Source organism: Polypterus senegalus, chromosome 12 (genome assembly GCF_016835505.1).
Source record: "Polypterus senegalus isolate Bchr_013 chromosome 12, ASM1683550v1, whole genome shotgun sequence".
Lineage (NCBI taxonomy): Eukaryota > Metazoa > Chordata > Cladistia > Polypteriformes > Polypteridae > Polypterus > Polypterus senegalus.
In genome coordinates, this window is record NC_053165.1 from 83,925,830 (window position 1) to 83,944,607 (window position 18,778).

At 39.9% G+C, this 18,778-nt stretch overlaps 1 protein-coding gene across 2 annotated transcripts in view; it reads right to left on the reverse strand.

Annotated features, from left to right (window-relative positions):
• The window catches only part of lrrk1 (leucine-rich repeat kinase 1), a 126,559-nt gene extending 114,684 nt beyond the window's left edge, over positions 1–11,875 (reverse strand). Inside the window, exons 1-2 of one of the 2 annotated variants that reach the window (XM_039772700.1) lie at positions 11,449–11,875; positions 7,157–7,359 (exon numbers count right to left, since the gene is read on the reverse strand). In XM_039772700.1, the coding sequence (XP_039628634.1) occupies positions 7,157–7,223 (67 nt within the window). In that variant the 5' untranslated portion in view covers positions 7,224–7,359; positions 11,449–11,875. Of the gene's footprint in view, positions 1–7,156; positions 7,360–11,038; positions 11,120–11,448 lie in introns of those variants that run through there. The other variant, XM_039772701.1, reaches the window with a different exon arrangement.
• Positions 11,876–18,778: the final 6,903 nt, after the last annotated feature.

An 18,778-nucleotide genomic window follows, 5' to 3' on the forward strand; every position in this document is an offset into this window, starting at 1 on the left:
TTTCAAAAAGAAAACTGAGGTTTAGTTTTGAGCACACACCAGATTCCTTTATCACTCTTATGTACATTCAGATATTGACAATTAAAAAGACTCCAGCTCAATAAAAAAGCTATGACTGTATTAAGTGGATTAAGACAACTGATGGATTTCTCCAACGTTCAAATGAACAAAAGACAAAAATGTCCAATCAACTTGGTCAAGCATTCCTTGCACTGATTTGGTGATAAGTGAATTATACTAGTATATTGTGGTGTGTGGTGCTTTATCATGTCCGTGATTTTCTGACATTACATAGTGAAGGACACACAGGTCCAATAATGAATTAGGACTTAACCAACTTAACACACAATCTGACCATTCGGGAGCTACATACAAGACTTTTTTGCATTACCAGCCCATGGATTTTCTTGCTTCCTGCAAGAGCTGTCCATTGCAATTATGAAAATTTATTTGCATTATCAAGCTGTGGGTTTTGTTGCTTCCTGTGAACACTTACAGAAAATTTAAAAGGGAACAATATCTTATACTCGAGTTGAACTTTCAAAAGTTCAACAGAAGACAGAGTTCTTACAACCATTTCTTAACAATGTAAGCAACATAACTATTTTTCCAGGCACAGCTATTATTGAAGACAAATAAGAAATCATTAAAATGTTTAGAAAGCAAAGCATTTAGGATGTCACAAAATAAATCTCTCGTAATGCAAACAATCCAAAACAAGTAACATACTATCACCTCGCCACAAGGACACACAACTGGCATTGAAAAAAAGTTTGCTATATTATATTGATGCACTGATGACAATATATTACAATTTCCATTTCAGGGTTGTACATATTCACCCACATTTATTCTCGCCTAACAAAGATCACTGCTAAAACCCTAACTCTTTCTTCTTTCATACGAGAAGGGACCTAGCCTTTGAATAATTTTTCCTTAAAGGGGTAAAAGGAGAAATTGTGTCTACTAACTGCAGACCTTTCTAATACAAAACGTTCCTTTTCTGTATCCACCTTTCAAAAATTCACACAGAAGATGGAACTTTAGGTGACATATACAGTATACGTTGCAAGCATTGCCACGTGAAAATGAAGTAGTCGGGCAACAGTGTAAACATAAAGGCCTAATTTATAACGCATTATAAATTAGTAACTCAAACCGGGTGCTCCGGTTTCCTCCCACAGTCCAAAGACACGCAGGTTAGGTGCATTGGCGATCCTAAATTGTCCCTAGTGTGTGCTTGGTGTGTGTGTCCTGCGGTGGGCTGGCGCCCTGCCCGGGATTTGTTCCTGCCTTGTGCACTGTGCTGGCTGGGATGGACTCCAGCAGACTCCTGTGACCCAGTGTTAGGATATAGCGGGTTGGAAAATGACTGACTGACTGACTGTCTGTCTTAAACAGTGTTAACATGAATATGGACTCTCCTTGAGTAAAGGCACTTAAAATTTTACAAAACCTTCCATACAGCTCAGTAATAATAGCAATACAAATTTTAGATGGAAATTCTAGCCATAAAATGTAATTGAGAAAAACTCTCACCCTAACAAAAAAGGTCCATTTTGTAGTGGTGCTTTAAACATTTGCAACAAGTTTTAATAAGAAAAAAGCCAAGCAAAATGACATCTTTTATCGGCTAATTAAAAAGATTACAATATGCAAGCTTTCAAGGCAACTCAGGCCCCTTCTTCAGGCAAGATGTAATACAGAAACTGAAGTCTCCTGTGTTTATATCCACACACTAGGACAAGAAACAACAATGGTAAATCTTTAAATGAAAAAGCTTAAATGTAAAAAATTAATAGGTTCATTCAGGCTAAGATTAATTAAACAGGAGGGAGAGCAACAATGTATGGTCAAGATCTTTAGATAACTGTCCAATAAATTCCTTACGGTACAACACCCTAGTACTACTTTTAATAATAAGAAAGACAGCTTAAGAATGTACAATTAACCACCACGTTCAAGATCTTGAGCTTCTGGAACAGGCCATGTTGTGCACATCTCCACACACACTGCCTTAGCACTATTTAACTAAGAACGGCACAGTAATAAGGTGGTAGAATTTCCACATACTGTACCACCCAAAATTCTGAAATACTCAACACTAGCAGGAAACAAACAGAAAACACATTTTTTCAAATGGCATTCCATTACTCCATCTACAGCATTTTTAGATTATTTCAAAATGCCAATCCATTCTTGAAACCTTTAAAACTAGATTCAAATTTTTTGAAGAATGATGGATCACTTTACCTTACATTTTATAAAAATGTAATTCTAAAAACTGCAGTTTTATGTTAAAAGCATAACCCCGTTACTGACATGCGTCACGTCATTAAGACAAATTAATGAATGCATGTTTGGCACCGCTCTTTAAAGATATACTTCTTATCAAACACTTTTCAGTCAGAACAGAACGCTTTCCATTTACTCTGCTATTTGATGCAGTATTCCACATGGATTAGCATTGCATCAGCTGGGCTCAGGTCTGCCAAAAAGGTTTACTTTTTTCTTTCAGCAGCAAAAAAAGAACCCAAGATCACATCCAGAAGGATAAAGAAATTAAACTCGGTTACATATTAACTAATTTTACTACATGTTCTATTAAATGTTTCAGATGGCAACATATTTTGAAAAAACTGATGACGCTTCTGTCTTTACTGATAAAAGTAAACAATACCTTTTCCTGTTATGCTATTACATTTGAGGAAAAATAACAGAGGTCACATCAATGGAGGTAAATTCTGAAGATAGAAAAACTGACAAATCTTAGACTTCCTTATTTTGAACATTAACTACTTAAATTAGTAACAAACTTTATTGTGGCTTAACTTACTCAGAATGTAGGTGTTACTTCACACAGAACATCTGAATCAGTGTGATATTTCCACACAAAGATCTGGTGTCTCCATCTCCGAAATGTAGCAATCTGAAAATATGAAGTGTACCATACACAATACAGAGTAGCCAGTCACTTGTATTGCACAAAGTTGACCAGAGCACTGTCGAACTTTAAAGCTTTCTTGATTTCCCAATCACTTCTTCCAACCTGTGCTAACAAGCCACCCATGTAATACAAGTTAGTTGGCAATTAAAAATTAGCCCCGTGCCTGTGACCCATGTTATGGACTGGTAACCTGTTTAGGGTTGGAAGAAAATTACTACATTTTTGTACTGCACTAGTGAGAAGTCAAGCAAAATGACACCTTTTATTGGCTAACTAAAAAGATTACAATATGGAAGCTTTCCAGGCAACTCAGGCCCCTTCTTCAGGCAAGAAAAGGTGTCACTACATTCATAATGCCTAACATGGTACAACACCCTAGTACTACAAAAATATACATGCCATAAAAACTGGACGTCGACCACAAAACATATAATATTAAATGGTAATCTACAGATATAATCATGTCAACGACACATATGCATATACATATATATCATATACATTAAGAAAGTATGAGATTTCAGGCATGGTAAAGGTTTGGGGCAGCCACCAGTATAACATGTTCCTGGCTGAGAAAATAAAAGAATTGTAAAGCAAGAGTAGTTTACAAGACGGAGTCCAAAACAGAACTGAAATCCAGAGGAGGGGAGTGAGGTTTTATAGGGAGTCTTGGGAAAGTGATGTTGTCCTTGGAGCCGGGAAAGAAGTGACGTCTTCAGAGTCAAGGCACCGGAACCTGGTGGGATGTCCCGGGAAAGGTCGGAGGGAACTTAGAAAGAAAGTCAGTGCACCCCACCGCCCAGGTGAGTTAGTACCATTCTCTAAGCCCTTTAGCTGCCACCTACTCGCAAGTGTGTGACAACATTCACACACAAAAACCTAAACCAAAAGTGAACTGTACATAGATCTCCACTCCCCCAGCCCAACCGTCAAACTCCATGCCCATAGACTCCCATAGACTCTTAATGCGGTCAAAATACAAAAGTTTTAAGGATGCTTTGCAATGCATCCTTGCAGCAGCCAAAAGCAGTTCTGGCAGAAAATGACAAAGTCTAATGCAATACCAATCACTGGCATTGGTCACAATGCCAGCTTCTTGCACAGGACAACCTTACACTACGACTTTAGTTTTTAAACCAGAACTCCGCAGATCACATTTGGCTTTAGTGCTAAATGTTGCTTCAAGAAAAAAAAAAACAAAACTCTTAAACAAAGAGCACAAAAAACACACAACAAAAAAGTTACGCAGTGAAGAAATGCAATTTCACATGGTGATGCTTTAACATCATGCAGGATTCTCTTTCTGAACGTGTGGACAAACAAACTACATTACTTGACTAATAAACTAACAAATTTCCACAACAAAGGGGAAGTCACCATTCTTAAGCAGATGCTAATACAATGTTGGGAAGGTTAACAGTGCTTTAGGTGTTCAGCTGCCATGGCTGCCAAGTTGCACTTTGCAAAGCTATTTTCAACATCCTGTTTTTTTTTTTTTTAATTGGTTTTATCAAGCGGCGACAGCTATCTTTTTATTATACTTGGCAGAGTACTCTCTGTATCGCCAGAAACCTCCATGGATTGAAAGATAATTCAGTGTAACAAAATAAAACTTTCAAACACAAGAACATTCAATATAAGATAAATTACAAGAAAGAAAACCTTTCCAAGTGACTTAAATAAACACAAATGAGTCCACATCATATTGACTTCATGCTCACACATAAAACAATGCACGTTTACCTGCTCAAAAGGGTATTTAGGTGTTACAGCATAAAATTTGGAGGCAAGCAGGCCTGTCCTCTGTTACAACAATCTAAAAAATCTTCCAACTGAACATTTTTTCTAAACCTTTCACTTAGGATCTCCTAAGCAAGCCCTTCACTATATGAAATTATATAATTACAATTTTAATTTTATATTCCTTTTTTTGCTCAGCTTTAAAATAAAAACACACACGTAAAAATGATTTAACAGGTTTAACAATGGATGAACAGAATAAATGCATATTTGCAGCATGATCCTTCCTTTCTTTTAACTGATCCAATATACCCTGTTCAATGTTAAGCACTAAGATACAATAGAGTCGTTTTTAAAAGAAATGCCACATAAAATTGCTAAAATGTTGCAAAAAGTCCAAGCAGAAACAAAACTGGGATGAAGCAAACTTGTGTACTTCCCTTTTAAAACTTGTAAGAAAGAAGAAATAAATAACTAGAAAACTCCAAGCAAGTCCGAGTGTGGGGTGTCGAGTTTAAGATCACGGCTTTTGGTAATGCATTATTTGTATCAATTGCAGATACCCCACAAACAAGCTAGAACTCGTGTTGGTCTATTCCATGTTCTAACCTATTCGATCTACGAGTAATTCTGGGAACCAGAGCATTTTCTGGCAAGAGGTCATACCCTCGATATGATAAAGTACAACACAGGGCACACAACCTAAACCAAAATTTACAGCAATCAATTAAACTTACATGCACACCTTTGGGAGAAGAACTTCTATTTCCTCAGCCTCAAACAGTGTTAAAGCAAACTGGAAATGGATGGATAAATTACAACATCTTACAATCTTATGCAAGTGTACTTGTTAAAACTGATGGTGATACAATAAATGCTTTAATACCTTCTACAGTATTATCATTAATATCATCATTTGCATTTATAACAAAAGTTTGGGTCTTTTGGTGACTTGTATGGTTTACCATCACTCTTACTTTTAGCCCAGCAAGTAGAATTCACTACACATTGGAGGAAAAGCTTCACAATGGCAGACACAAAAACATTCTACTTCCAGAGATGATTGGTATTTTAGCATCTGGACAGAATCCAGCAGTAGACTGTAGTTTGCCGAAGCACAAGCTTGATTTTTTATTTATTTTTTTTTGAATGTGTATATTATTTTTTCGGTTTGACAACTTGGCTAGCATGGTGTACCGATTTAAATGCTGCAACGTAAAACATGAACTTCAGTGAACAACAGGAAAACCTCAAATCTTACATTATTAAAAACACACACAAACCATAGGCGCATCTGTATTCAGAACTGTGCAGATAGATCTTTACACAGAAGTATACAAGAAACTTTGAAGAGCAAATGCACTCAGTGGTCCGTTTTTTGAGGTTTACAAGCTCGTCAATATAAATGCCATGCTACTCAAAGTAGCCAATCATTTGGAGGGATTTTAATACAAATAAAAGGCCAATATGGTCCAGGGATTTACCTACTGCTAAATCAAACAGAGTTTGCAAGGCTTGTGATCTAAGCAACTTTGACCTTAGTGTAATTGTTTATGTCAGACCTGGGGGATCCAACATCTCAGAAATAGGAATAATGTTCAGCGATTTTCACATACTACAGTCTCAAGTGTCTACAAAACAATGAAGAGATAAAACAAAAAACGCCCAGTGAGCAGCATTTATGAAGGCAAGAACACCTTTGTCAACGTGAGAGGTCAAGACAGCATTCAGACTCATTCAAACTAACCGAAATGTCACAAAATGAACAAATAACAGTACTTTGCAACAAATGTGCTGTATGTAGATGGGCTAAACAATGTGTTAGAACGTAAAAATGTACAGGCTACATTTGGAGAAGATCGTACCATGTTCTACTGCTGAACAAGAGATAAAGCTACCATGATCACATGAACACCAAAACCGGATGACTAAAGATTAAGAAAAATGTCACCTACAATACAGAATCTCTATTTCTCTCTTAGGACATGCAGAAGAGGTCAAGAATCAGCATGAATCTATCCTGCCTTCTGTCGACGATACAGGGTTGTAGTACTAGTAGTAATGGAATGGGGTGCAGAAAGTTCTCTTTGAACCCCTTTCAAATACAGTCATTTTTTTGTTTTTTTGTTAAAGGGATAATCCACGTCTCAAAAAGCACACATTTTCTCAAGCTGTCTCCCCAAACAAGACATGACTTCAGTTTACTCCAAGTGCCTGCACCCAATAGAGCACCTTTGGCATAAACTGGGGTGAGAGGTTCAAAACCGAAAACTCAGTGTATTCACTCCGTTCCTGCAATCAAATGAGCTTGAAACAAACCCCCTAGGGAATATTTTCAGCACCATGTTGAATGTATGTTTTGAACATTTTAGGCTGTTGTAGTGTCAAATGGGGGGGGGGAGGCCACCCTATACTATATAAAAGGTCATAATAAGTGTCTGCTTTGAATTTACATCATTTGTTACTCACCACATTGGTTGGCCACACCATCCTTGGCACCGATGCCATCTTGACTGGTACCCACTGACCAATACATGTTTTTTACTTTAACTGCACAAACAGTTTAGTGGCTGTTTAGATTCTGTATTTCCAATGGAATCCAATTACCAGAATGTGACCTGAATGAGATTTCTTCACAAAGCAGGCAGCAAAAGGTTGATCAATCTTTATTTCTGAAAAATAAATTCAGAATTATGTTGTCATTTAAAGAAGATACACATTGCAATGCTACAGCATTAGTAGCAGCATAATCAATTCTTCATTAATATCAAGATTGTATAAAAACAGTAGTATTACAATTATTAATAGGTGAAAAAAGAAAATAGGAAGTTCTGATGCTGCATCACTTTCTGCAAAATCTGACTTAGCAAACTTGTGATAAGCACTCCTATTATCTTCTCAATCTGCGCATGAAGTCTAAATCACAGCTTCCCCAGACTAGGAAACTACTGTTTGTCATGTGAAAACCAAGAAGAATGTCATTAATAACAGACATATTGTAAGTTTCTGGACATTTTTCTAGGTCTTTCAATTAAACCTTTAGTTGCTTCCACACCTCCCAAACAAAATGTTACAGTGGATGTGCATTATTGAAGAGCGAGCCTGGCTGACAATTACAGTGCAGACATTACTCATTTCTGCCTTGAAAGGACATGCCAAAAAGAAAACCATGTGGCCTTTAAAATGTGCCAAATAGAAATACAGCCTGCAACTACACTTAGCTTATTTTAGTTGTTTTTTCAGATAAATTGTTGAAAGAAAAAAAAAAAGGGGGGGGAACAGTTAGAATTCAGCAGCAGCACAAAAAAAAAATCTGTTTTAATGCATACTAAAAAAAACAGCAATTACATCTCGGAAATAAACGTCTTGTAACACACCTGGAAAAAAGAAAAACTACTAAAACATAGAATATGAATGTATAAAATTTGTGATGGGAGGCAAGGGGCTGCCAAGAAGAAAAGGCCCGCAGAGGACAGGACTCAGTTGATCAAGAGTCCTGTCTTCAATTCAAAACATCAATACCAAGAGTTTACCGTTTATAATGTGCATTAATAATTCCAGAAGTATATATTTAACAATACTGTAGCAAAATAAGCATGTGTTTTGCATGGTTTGAGTAAATGACTGGATAACTGACATGAGGACTATATGAATATGAGACTTTTTTTTCTTCCATGAACATTTTTCACATCTTATATGGAATTGTTTTTTTGTCTTTTATTATATCATAAACTTTTTCTTTTTCCATTCTGCAAGAAAAGATGAGATTCAAATTTTATTTAGCCATTACTACAAACTATAGGAGTTAAGTAATGTACAAAAAAAATATTGGTTTTGGGTGGAGTAGTCGTTTAAGGAATTAGTCATTCTAAATAGGCCTGCCTAGTATAGTATTTACCAAATTCTCATTTTTCTCATCATAAAAATACTTCAAAATGAAGAGTGGATTAAGTGAAGGCCACATGCAAATAACACAATACCAGATACACCAACCTCATTTTAATTCTGTAATCATTTTAGCATCTATATTACTTTTAACTCCCAAGCAATAGCTAAAATATTGTTATGACAGGGTGAAAATTTCAAATTTGAGCTTTTATTAAAAGTTACTCATTGTAGGCATCCTTGAATTTGCTCACTTTCAGAGTGATGTGTGTGGCAGTGTATTGGGAGGAGTGCATTCAGACATGAAAACTCAAAAATTAGTTGACCATACCTGGGCACAGTTATTGGCATTTTAAAAGTGTGAGAAGCCAGTTGACGTCGAAGTAAAACAACTCCAGTAGAGGTTTACTGCATAGAGATAAGGATTTTGCGGTATTTGCATACATTGCCTGCAGTACTTTACAAACAAAAAAGCGCTGCTTTATGTAACAAAGTAATCAGTTTTTTTTTTGTTTGTTTTTTATATATGGCACTTTGCACACTAAGTATCTGGACACAGTGTTTCAGCAAAGCAAACAAGATTATAACACAAAACAAACTTGTGCTTGTGTATGATAGGCTGCTGTCAGTGATCACTGTGAACTTACTTGTTAGGAATGTTTACATTTTTTCTCAACATGATCGGCTCTCCTCTCACATCTTAAGGGTGCAGGTTACAGGTGGACCTGCATGTGTAATTTGACTCTGTAGGCGCTTGTGTGGATGGGTTGGTAAGCAAACATTCCCAGAGTGGAATAACAAGTAACTGTTCAGTCATATAATTGCACAGTCTATTATATACACATGACAGTGAAGGTGCATTCAAAACCATGAAATACAAGACTGTTTCAAGTTAAAGCAGACTGCTGTCCTGGGTACAGCTGTCAATCCACACTAAATTTCACAAATAAGGCAATCTTCCCTTAGATGGGCAGTTTGATGTGTGCTGCAATACCTCATACATTTAGACCCACTGCATAATCACCCATGAATTAAGAAATGGTATAAGACGGGAACAAAACAGCTCCTGCAGGTTTATCTTCCAGCCACTATTTTATTTTTGTAACCAGTTAGCACTGCTAATGGAACAGACTTCTGCTGCATTCATTTTAATTCACTAGCTTTTTTTAGATTCAGACAGAACATCAAATTACTTTCTTTTTCCTTATTCAACAGCCAAACAAGAATGACATGTAAAGCATTGGGAAGACCCACTAACTCACAGGGTTTCAAACTCAGCACCTGGAGGGCCACCATTTTCTCTTCAATTAATTTCTTAATTAGAACTGGTAAAGGGCATACAGTAATAGTTCTATAAGCTCTTAGTGCTCTTATTTTGCCAACACCAAATATTTTCAAAATTGTTCAGATAGATAGAGAAATATATATTTCTCTATCTATAGAGAGAGATTTTTTCCCTCAGAATACCTTCAAAATGTTTGGTGGACCACAGTAATATATTTTTCAGGCCTTCGTGTCTTTTCAAATATTTCATTGAAACACATTACGTAAGTGAAGAAGAGATGCAAATTGGATCAAGTTAGCTGCTCAACTGTTTGATCATTTTGCATTTCATTATTGTTTGGCAACTGCATAAGAAAAAGAAACAATTGAGGATTCTTAATATTAAAAAAAAACAAAAAACAGTACATTACAGTTAATTAAAAAGCAGGATAACACATTGCAGCAGTATTTGGTGATTAATTTACATTTACTTATTTAGCGGACACCTTCATCCAAGGTGCCTTACAACATTTGAGAGACAACTGGTTACATTTCTTTTGCCTTTCCAACTGCAGCACAGTCAGATCAAGTGACTTGCTCATGGTCACTCACCATCAGTTGCAGGATTTAAACTCTGGATCTCAAGGTTTGAAGTTCAGAGCTATACAAAAGCAACCAATGTGAACAATGTCTATGGGGAAAAAAAAACTTGGACACCCAAACTCTGAATTCATATGCGTTTTTTTTTTTGCATGATGCACAATACTTCATAGAGGAAACAGAATTCAACTCAATGTGGATTTTTATAAGGCACACAATTCTCACAACAAACGGTCTGCACATGTATTTATGGATTAAGGAGCGGTTTCCAGATTTGGAGCCATGACAATCTGGTCAGCCTACAGATGTCCCGATTTGGGATTTTGAAGATCTAGTCGCCCTCGAATGCACTGGTCATTGGAGAAATGCAAACTTTCTGACATGTAGATGGCCTGCTCCGTTAGCGCACGCCTGTGCTTCATGTCTGATACGACTTCAGTGATGCCCACCCTCAGGAGGCTGGATCAGATTTAGTACACGTGTATTCATTTACTAGTGTGTGCATAATGGGGCACAAAAACAATAATCTGGCAAAAGCTGTGCCCACCACAAATATGATGAAAGCTCATTGGAAGGAATAAAAAAAAAAAAAAAACAACTCACCGGCGCTGGGTCCGAAACGCACCAAACGCAACCTGCAAAAAACAAGCGAGGGCGACACCGAGGCGGGGCCATTGTTCAAACCCTCTTATACTATGGGCAGCTGTCGCGAGTGACACGTTTACTACACGAAGTGGCAGTCGGACAGAAGACAGAAATGAGAGGGCAGCGCCGGGGTGTGCGGATCGAGCGCGCGTGTCGGGTTGCGTTACCTCCCCTCCTCTCGGACGCCTCAAGGTGAGATAACAAAAAAAAAAAAAACTTAACCACCCGGTCGGTTTAGCAGATAAACTGACATGCAACAACTTTTTCTTAGTTTGGTTTGGTTTTATTTTTTTTTTTCAATTCTCCTCAGTGGGTGAGACGCCACGAGGAATTGTGTCAGCCTCTCCTGGTTAAAAACGTTGACTCACCCGGCTTCATGTCTCCTTCTCCACAAGTAAACGCCGCCGAAACGCTCCCCAGAGCTACGCAAGACACTTTTGTTTGTTTTTCTCTTGCACTACTTGTGCTGCAGCATTTTCTGTTTCACATTTTTTTTTTATTCTTTCTATCCGTAATGGGCGAGGTTTGGCGAAGTAAGGCTAGATAAAGTAGCCTTGTTGCGCCGCTCCAGTCAATTTCTCCACTTCCTCAATTCGCTCGCTCCCCCTCTCTCTCTCTCTCTCTGCGTGCCGCGGAGTGCTTTTTAAAGCGAAGTAAACGTCGGTGCCCAAATGAGAGGAATCCCCTTGTTTGTCTGGAAAACCCAGATCCTTGGATGGATACTCGTTGCTTGCATTCTATAAATTGTGAGGAAGTTGTGATATTTTAGCAAATGAGGATCATATACAGTACAGTATTAGTTGTAGAACCACGCCCACATAGCAGAGCCACGCCCCTTTCGCAGGACTGCCTCAGCTCCTCTCATCCACATCCCAGCCAGTTTTCTGAACCTGCTTTTTCCATCACAGTTATGACAAGACAGGAATCAACTCTGGATGGGAGGCCAGACAATACCGAAGGGACATTGACAAATTTAGAGGTGCCAATTAACCCAGTCGACCCAGAACTAAGGAATTGTGAAAGGAAATTAAGAAAAACACATCTCTTCCAGGGCTGCAGAAGGTTCTTCCAGCCGCTATTTTACATTTACATCTTTTTGCTTTGCAGATATCGCTGAACCCCCATCACACCACCATGGAGTTCCTCCTTGTGTAAATGTCATAGTGGATGAGCGCTTGTAATCACTCCCATAATGTGCATGGCATACTGTTTGAAATCCACTCATCTACAGCATCACTGTTGCCGCATCATGTAATGTTTGTTAATGATAATACGATAGGTAAGACTTACAAAGGTGAATTGAAAAAAAAAATAAACAATGGAAGAACACATGAAAAACTGACAGTGCGAACATTAGAAGAATCTGAACGAGAACAGGCCATTCAGCTGAACAAAGCCTAAGTCCTAACCAATTATTTCTGCTCAAGTTGAGCTTTAGAGGTCTCCAAAGTGCTAACACACTACTTGACAATTTATTCTGTTTGTTTGTTTCTCTGTGTGAAGAAAAACCTCCTAGCGTTTATTAAAATTTACACTTAACAATCTTCCAACTGTATCTCTGTGTTCTTGTTGAACTCATTTTAAAGTCACAGTCTTGATCCACAGTACTAAGATTTGTAAAATCCACTCAGACATCCAGATAGGTGCCTAAAAAGAGGACATTTCTGGAGAAACCTGGATGGATGGGAACACCAACTTTTATCTAAAATGACTTACTAAAGATGTCAACAGAATCAAGTAAAAATGGGAGACTGCTTCAGAACAAGTGTCACAGAGCAAGTGATGAGCTCAGAACAAAATATAAGCTAGTTACAATTCCTAGAATATAACAATAATATTAATCGCTGTTATCAGTTAGGTGGAAATCTATCAAACAAGAAAGTCTTCAAATGCTTCTTAACACATTGAGGAAGTCATAATGGCAAATTGAGATGGGCACCTCCAGCCAGAAAAGAGCTTGGATTGAGATTTCATGCCACATACAGGTGGCATCCATAGATGCCATCTATCAGCAGACCTGAGTGGCTGAGAAGGAGCATAGGATCTCACAAGTGCAGTGATGATCCATTGGCTACTCTGTAGGCAAGCATCAAGGATTTGAAATTCATTTTGATTTATAGACAGTTACAGCATTTTCATTCTTTTGTTTTTGAACATTTAGAAAGATAGGAAAAGAGTGGCAAAAAGATGACCAGCTACGTCACAAGGTCACAAGCTCATTTCCTGCATTTCCTCTTCAACCAATCTCTTAATTGGAAGCGGTTTGTGACGCACGGTATTTTTTCTATCGTTTCTTAGCGCTCTCATTCCACCACACCAGACATGTTCGCAACGTTTGATGTTCCGTTGTTTTCCTGTTAAAATGTTTTCTGAACCAGAGCAGATCACTATTTCTAAGACGTTCACTTTTCGGCACAATAAAATATTAACGTGAAACAGATATTGTGTAATTGACACTTAAGTGCAAATGGAGTCAGGTTAGCTGGTCACCTACTTACTCATTTTCAGAATGAGAGATGTCAGTTAACTCACTGGTTAAAGTGGGGGAAAAAAGAAGAGGTGGTTTGGAAGCCAAATGGAGATGCAAAGACACATATTTGCAGTCTGGGGGTAGGTTCCCCTATCGTAGTTTCTCCGCCTAACAAGATCCATGAAAATAAGACTTGAGGACTGAGCAGGAGTGTGGGGGCTTCCTCCTTGGTACAACTCCAAGGACATACCACCTAATTAACAACTGTAGCGTTACACTACCAAGACGTTGTAGCAAGTATTCTTACTGCATATTGTGAGTACACATGAAAATTTCTCTAAATACTATACTATATATACTATACTACTATATCGAGACTTTCCAGTATGGCCCACTTCAAGGGCCGAGTTAATCCATCTGTGATTAAATGATTGGAAGTAATGCACTCAAGCTGGGCCAGCATGATAGGCATGGATGCCAATTTGTAAAATTATCAGGGAGTATACTGGATTTAGAGCATGGTATGTCAAGCAACATTTATCGAGGACCGTAGTGACTTCTGTTTTTTTTTTCTCAAAATTAATCATATAATAAGAGGCTTGTTCAATATTCTACAATATGGAGACAAATGCTGCTTGTTTCCTTATGTGAGGTCATATGTGAGGTCGTGCCTACTTATTCTGTTTTTCCTGGATAATGTAAACGAGACAACTTGAGAGAAAATGGCGTTATAAACCGTCGGTGCCTTCTGTGATCCTGGGAAATGTGAACTCACTACCAAATAAGATCGACGAACTGGCTGTGCTGGTGAAAAATGTCAGAGCCTACAGAGAATGCAGCTTGCTGTGTTTTAGTGAAACGTGGCTAACGACTACCATCCCAGATGCTAACGTGGAGCTACCCGGGTTTAGCACAGTTAGAGCGGACAGAGACGCAAGTACCTGCGGAAAGAAGAAAGGAGGAGGACTCGCTCTCTATGTCAATACAAAGTGGTGCAACTCAGGACATGTAAACGTTAAAATCTCCACTTGCTGCAGGGACATCGAACTGTTGGCCGTAAGTCTGCGCCCTATTACTTGCCCAGAGAGTTTGGACACGTGATTGTTGTTATTGTTTACATCCCCCCTCAAGCGAACGCGGAGATGGCGAGTGACATCATCCATTCCGCAGTTGCTAAGTTACAAACGCAGCACCCTGAGGCACTTGTGCTAATCGCTGGAGACTTTAACCATGTAACGCTGGACAAAACATTACCTGCCTTCTCCCAGTATGTGGATTGTAACACTCGGGAAACAGGACTATCGACCTACTGTATGCAAACGTTAAAGACGCATACAGCGCCACCCCGCTGCCTGCGCTTGGGAAAGCAGATCATAACCTGGTTCTGCTTCAGCCTCAATACAAACTAAGAGTGAGGGAGCTACCTACAACTACACGCTCATTCAGGAAGTGGTCCCCTGAGGCAGAGCAGGCTCTGAGAGACTGCTTTGGAACTACAGACTGGGATATATTGCTTGGGTCACATAGTGAGAACATTGAAGAGGCTGTTGAATGCACAACTGATTACATCAACTTCTGTATGGACATTGTAGTTCCAGTAAGAACAGTATGCTGCTATGCTAACAACAAGCCATGGATTACAAGTGACATCAAGGGCCTTTTGAACCAGAAGAAAAGGGCTTTTAAAGGTGGTGATAAGCATGAGCTGAAGTGCGTGCAGAAGGAACTCGAGTCCAGCTCAGGGCGGCGAAAGAGCAGTACAAGAGAAAGCTGGAGCAGAAGTTGCAGAACAACAGCATGAAGGAAGTGTGGGATGGGATGAAGATTATCACTGGCTGGAGCTCGAGCGGGTGCCGCCATCGAGACAGGCGTGGAGAGAGCAAACCAAATGAACAACTTCTTTAATAGGTTTGATCACAGTAACCCACTCTCACCTCGAGTACTGCATCCTCCAACCATCCTTCTGCTGATACCAGCATAGGTGAGACATCCCCACCCACAATTACAGCAGCCCAGGTGAGCAGAGAGCTGAAAAGACTTTGTGCCAGCAAAGCAGCGGGTCCAGATGGTGTATCGCCACATTGCTGAAGGCCTGTGCGTTGGAACTGGGGAGTCCTCTACAGCGCATCTTCAACCTGAGCCTGGAACAGGGAGAGTCCCAAGGCTTTGGAAAACATCTTGTATCACTCCTGTCCCAAAGGTATCACGTCCTAGTGAGCTGAATGACTTCCGGCCTGTTGCTCTGACGTCACATCTGATGAAGACCATGGACGGCTGCTGCTTCACCACCTGAGGCCACAGGTCCGCCACGCCCTCGACCCTCTGCAGTTCGCATACCAGGAGAAGGTGGGAGCGGAGGATGCCATCATCTATATTCTTCACGAATCCCTCTCCCACCTGGACAGAGGCAGTGGTGCTGTAAGAATTATGTTTTGGACTTCTCTAGCGCCTTCAACACCATCCAACCTCTGCTCCTTAGAGACAAGCTGACTGAGATGGGAGTAGACTCACACCTGGTGGCATGGATTGTGGACTATCTTACAGACAGACCTCAATATGTGCGTCTTGGGAACTGCAGGTCTGACATTGTGTGCAGCAATACAGGGCGCCGCAGGGACTGTACTTTCTCGGTCCTGTTCAATCTATATACATCAGACTTCCAATATGACTCGAGTCCTGCCACGTGCAAAAGTTAGCTGATGACACTGCTATTGTGGGCTGCATCAGGAGTGGGCAGGAGGAGGAGTACAGAAAGTTAATCAAAGACTTTGTTAAATGGTGCGACTCAAACCACTTACACCTTAACACCAGCAAGACCAAGGAGCTGGTGGTGGATTTTAGGAGGCCCAGGCCCCTCATGGACCCTGTGATCATCAGAGGTGACTGTGTGCAGAGGGTGCAGACCTATAAATATCTGGGAGTGCAGCTGGATGACAAATTGGACTGGACTGCCAATACTGATGCTCTATGTAAGAAAGGTCAGAGCAGACTATACTTTCTGAGAAGGTTGGCATCCTTCAACATCTGCAGTAAGATGCTGCAGATGTTCTACCAGACGGTTGTGGCGAGTGCCCTCTTCTACGCGTGGTGTGCTGGGGTGGCAGCATAAAGATGACGCCTCACGCCTGGACAAACTTGTTAAGAAGGCAGGCTCTATTGTAGGATTAAAGTTGGACAGTTTAACATCTGTGGCAGAGCGACGGGCATTAAGCAAACTCCTGTCAATCATGAAGAATCCACTGCATCCACTGAACAGTGTCATCTCCAGGCAGAGGAGTAGCTTCAGTGACAGACTTTTGTCACTGTCCTGCTCCACTGACAGACTGAGGAGATCGTTCCTCCCCACACTATGCGACTCTTCAATTCCACCCGGGAGTAAATGCTAACATTAATTTTATTTTAATTTTTTTTATTTTTTTACTATTTAATTTAATATTGTTTCTTTGTATCAGTATACTGCTGCTGGATTATGTGAATTTCCCCTTGGGATTAATAAAGTATCTATCTATCTATCCATGTGTTCATCAGGCTTTTTCTCTGTTAAGTACAAAAAAGAGGCATCTCAGTAAGTATTACGATTTTGACTTGCATTGATAATGATAACGGTGTTGTATGATTTTTCAGGTCAGGAAGAGAAGATGTTTTAAGGTAAGGTAGTTCTACTCACTCATCATGCTGCTGGAGAGAGGCAAAGTATCACATGTTGATTAGCACATGAAAGTACAAATTTCAGTAAATCTGTACACGTGACTATAAGGAATTTATAACCTAACCAACCAAAGTACCCAGCATTACCCGGGTATATTTGTAGAATGGATTAAGAAAAAAAAAGCAAAGGTTTTTGTGTTTCATAAATGGTGACCATGTTGTTATTTCTAGTGGTCTCATCCGTCATCCACAGTGCCTCTCTATCTATGTCTCTGCTCTCGTGAGGCAAGAATTTGTTCTTTTCAGGTCCGATCACAGAATTGTGGTAACTTCTTGCTGGGTTGCACTCATGAATGCTGTCATGGCTGGTTTGTCTTCTTAGTTCAAGGTGGACAGTATATAGTGACAAAACTAAGAAGAAAAGCCAACAAAGCAGGAGTTAAACACCAACCCCTTGATTCTCCTTTGAGTTGTGTTGCACTTTCATTCTCGATCAGACTTCTCCCAACACCCCCGACCACCCCGACTTACAAAAACATACACTCACCTAAAGTATTATTAGGAACACCTGTTCAATTTCTCATTAATGCAATTATCTAATCAACCAATCACATGGCAGTTGCTTCAATGCATTTAGGGGTGTGGTCCTGGTCAAGACAATCTCCTGAACTCCAAACTGAATGTCAGAATGGGGAAAAAAAGGTGATTTAAGCAATTCTGAGCGTGGCATGGTTGTTGGTGCCAGACGGGCCGGTCTGAGTATTTCACAATCTGCTCAGTTACTGGGATTTTCACGCACAACCATTTCTAGGGTTTACAAAGAATGGTGTGAAAAGGGAAAAACATCCAGTATGCGGCAGTCCTGTGGGCACAAATGCCTTGTTGATGCTAGAGGTCAGAGGAGAATGGGCCGACTGATTCAAGCTGATAGAAGAGCAACTTTGACTGAAATAACCACTCGTTACAACCGAGGTATGCAGCAAAGCATTTGTGAAGCCACAGCACACACAACCTTGAGGCGGATGGGCTACAACAGCAAAAGACCCCACCAGGTACCACTCATCTCCACTACAAATAGGAAAAAGAGGCTACAATTTGCACGAGCTCACCAAAATTGGACAGTTGAAGACTGGAAAAATGTTGCCTGGTCTGATGAGTCTCGATTTCCATTGAGACATTCAAATGGTAGAGTCAGAATTTGGCGTAAACAGAATGAGAACATGGATCCATCATGCCTTGTTACCACTGTGCAGGCTGGTGGTGGTGGTGTAATGGTGTGGGGGATGATTTTCTTGGCACACTTTAGGCCCCTTAGTGCCAATTGGGCATCGTTTAAATGCCACGGGCTACCTGAGCATTGTTTCTGACCATGTCCATCCCTTCATGACCACCACGTACCCATCCTCTGATGGCTACTTCCAGCAGGATAATGCACCATGTCACAAAGCTGGAATCATTTCAAATTGGTTTCTTGAACATGATAATGAGTTCACTGTACTAAAATGACCCCCACAGTCACCAGATCTCAACCCAATAGAGCATCTTTGGGATGTGGTGGAACGGGAGCTTTGTGCCCTGGA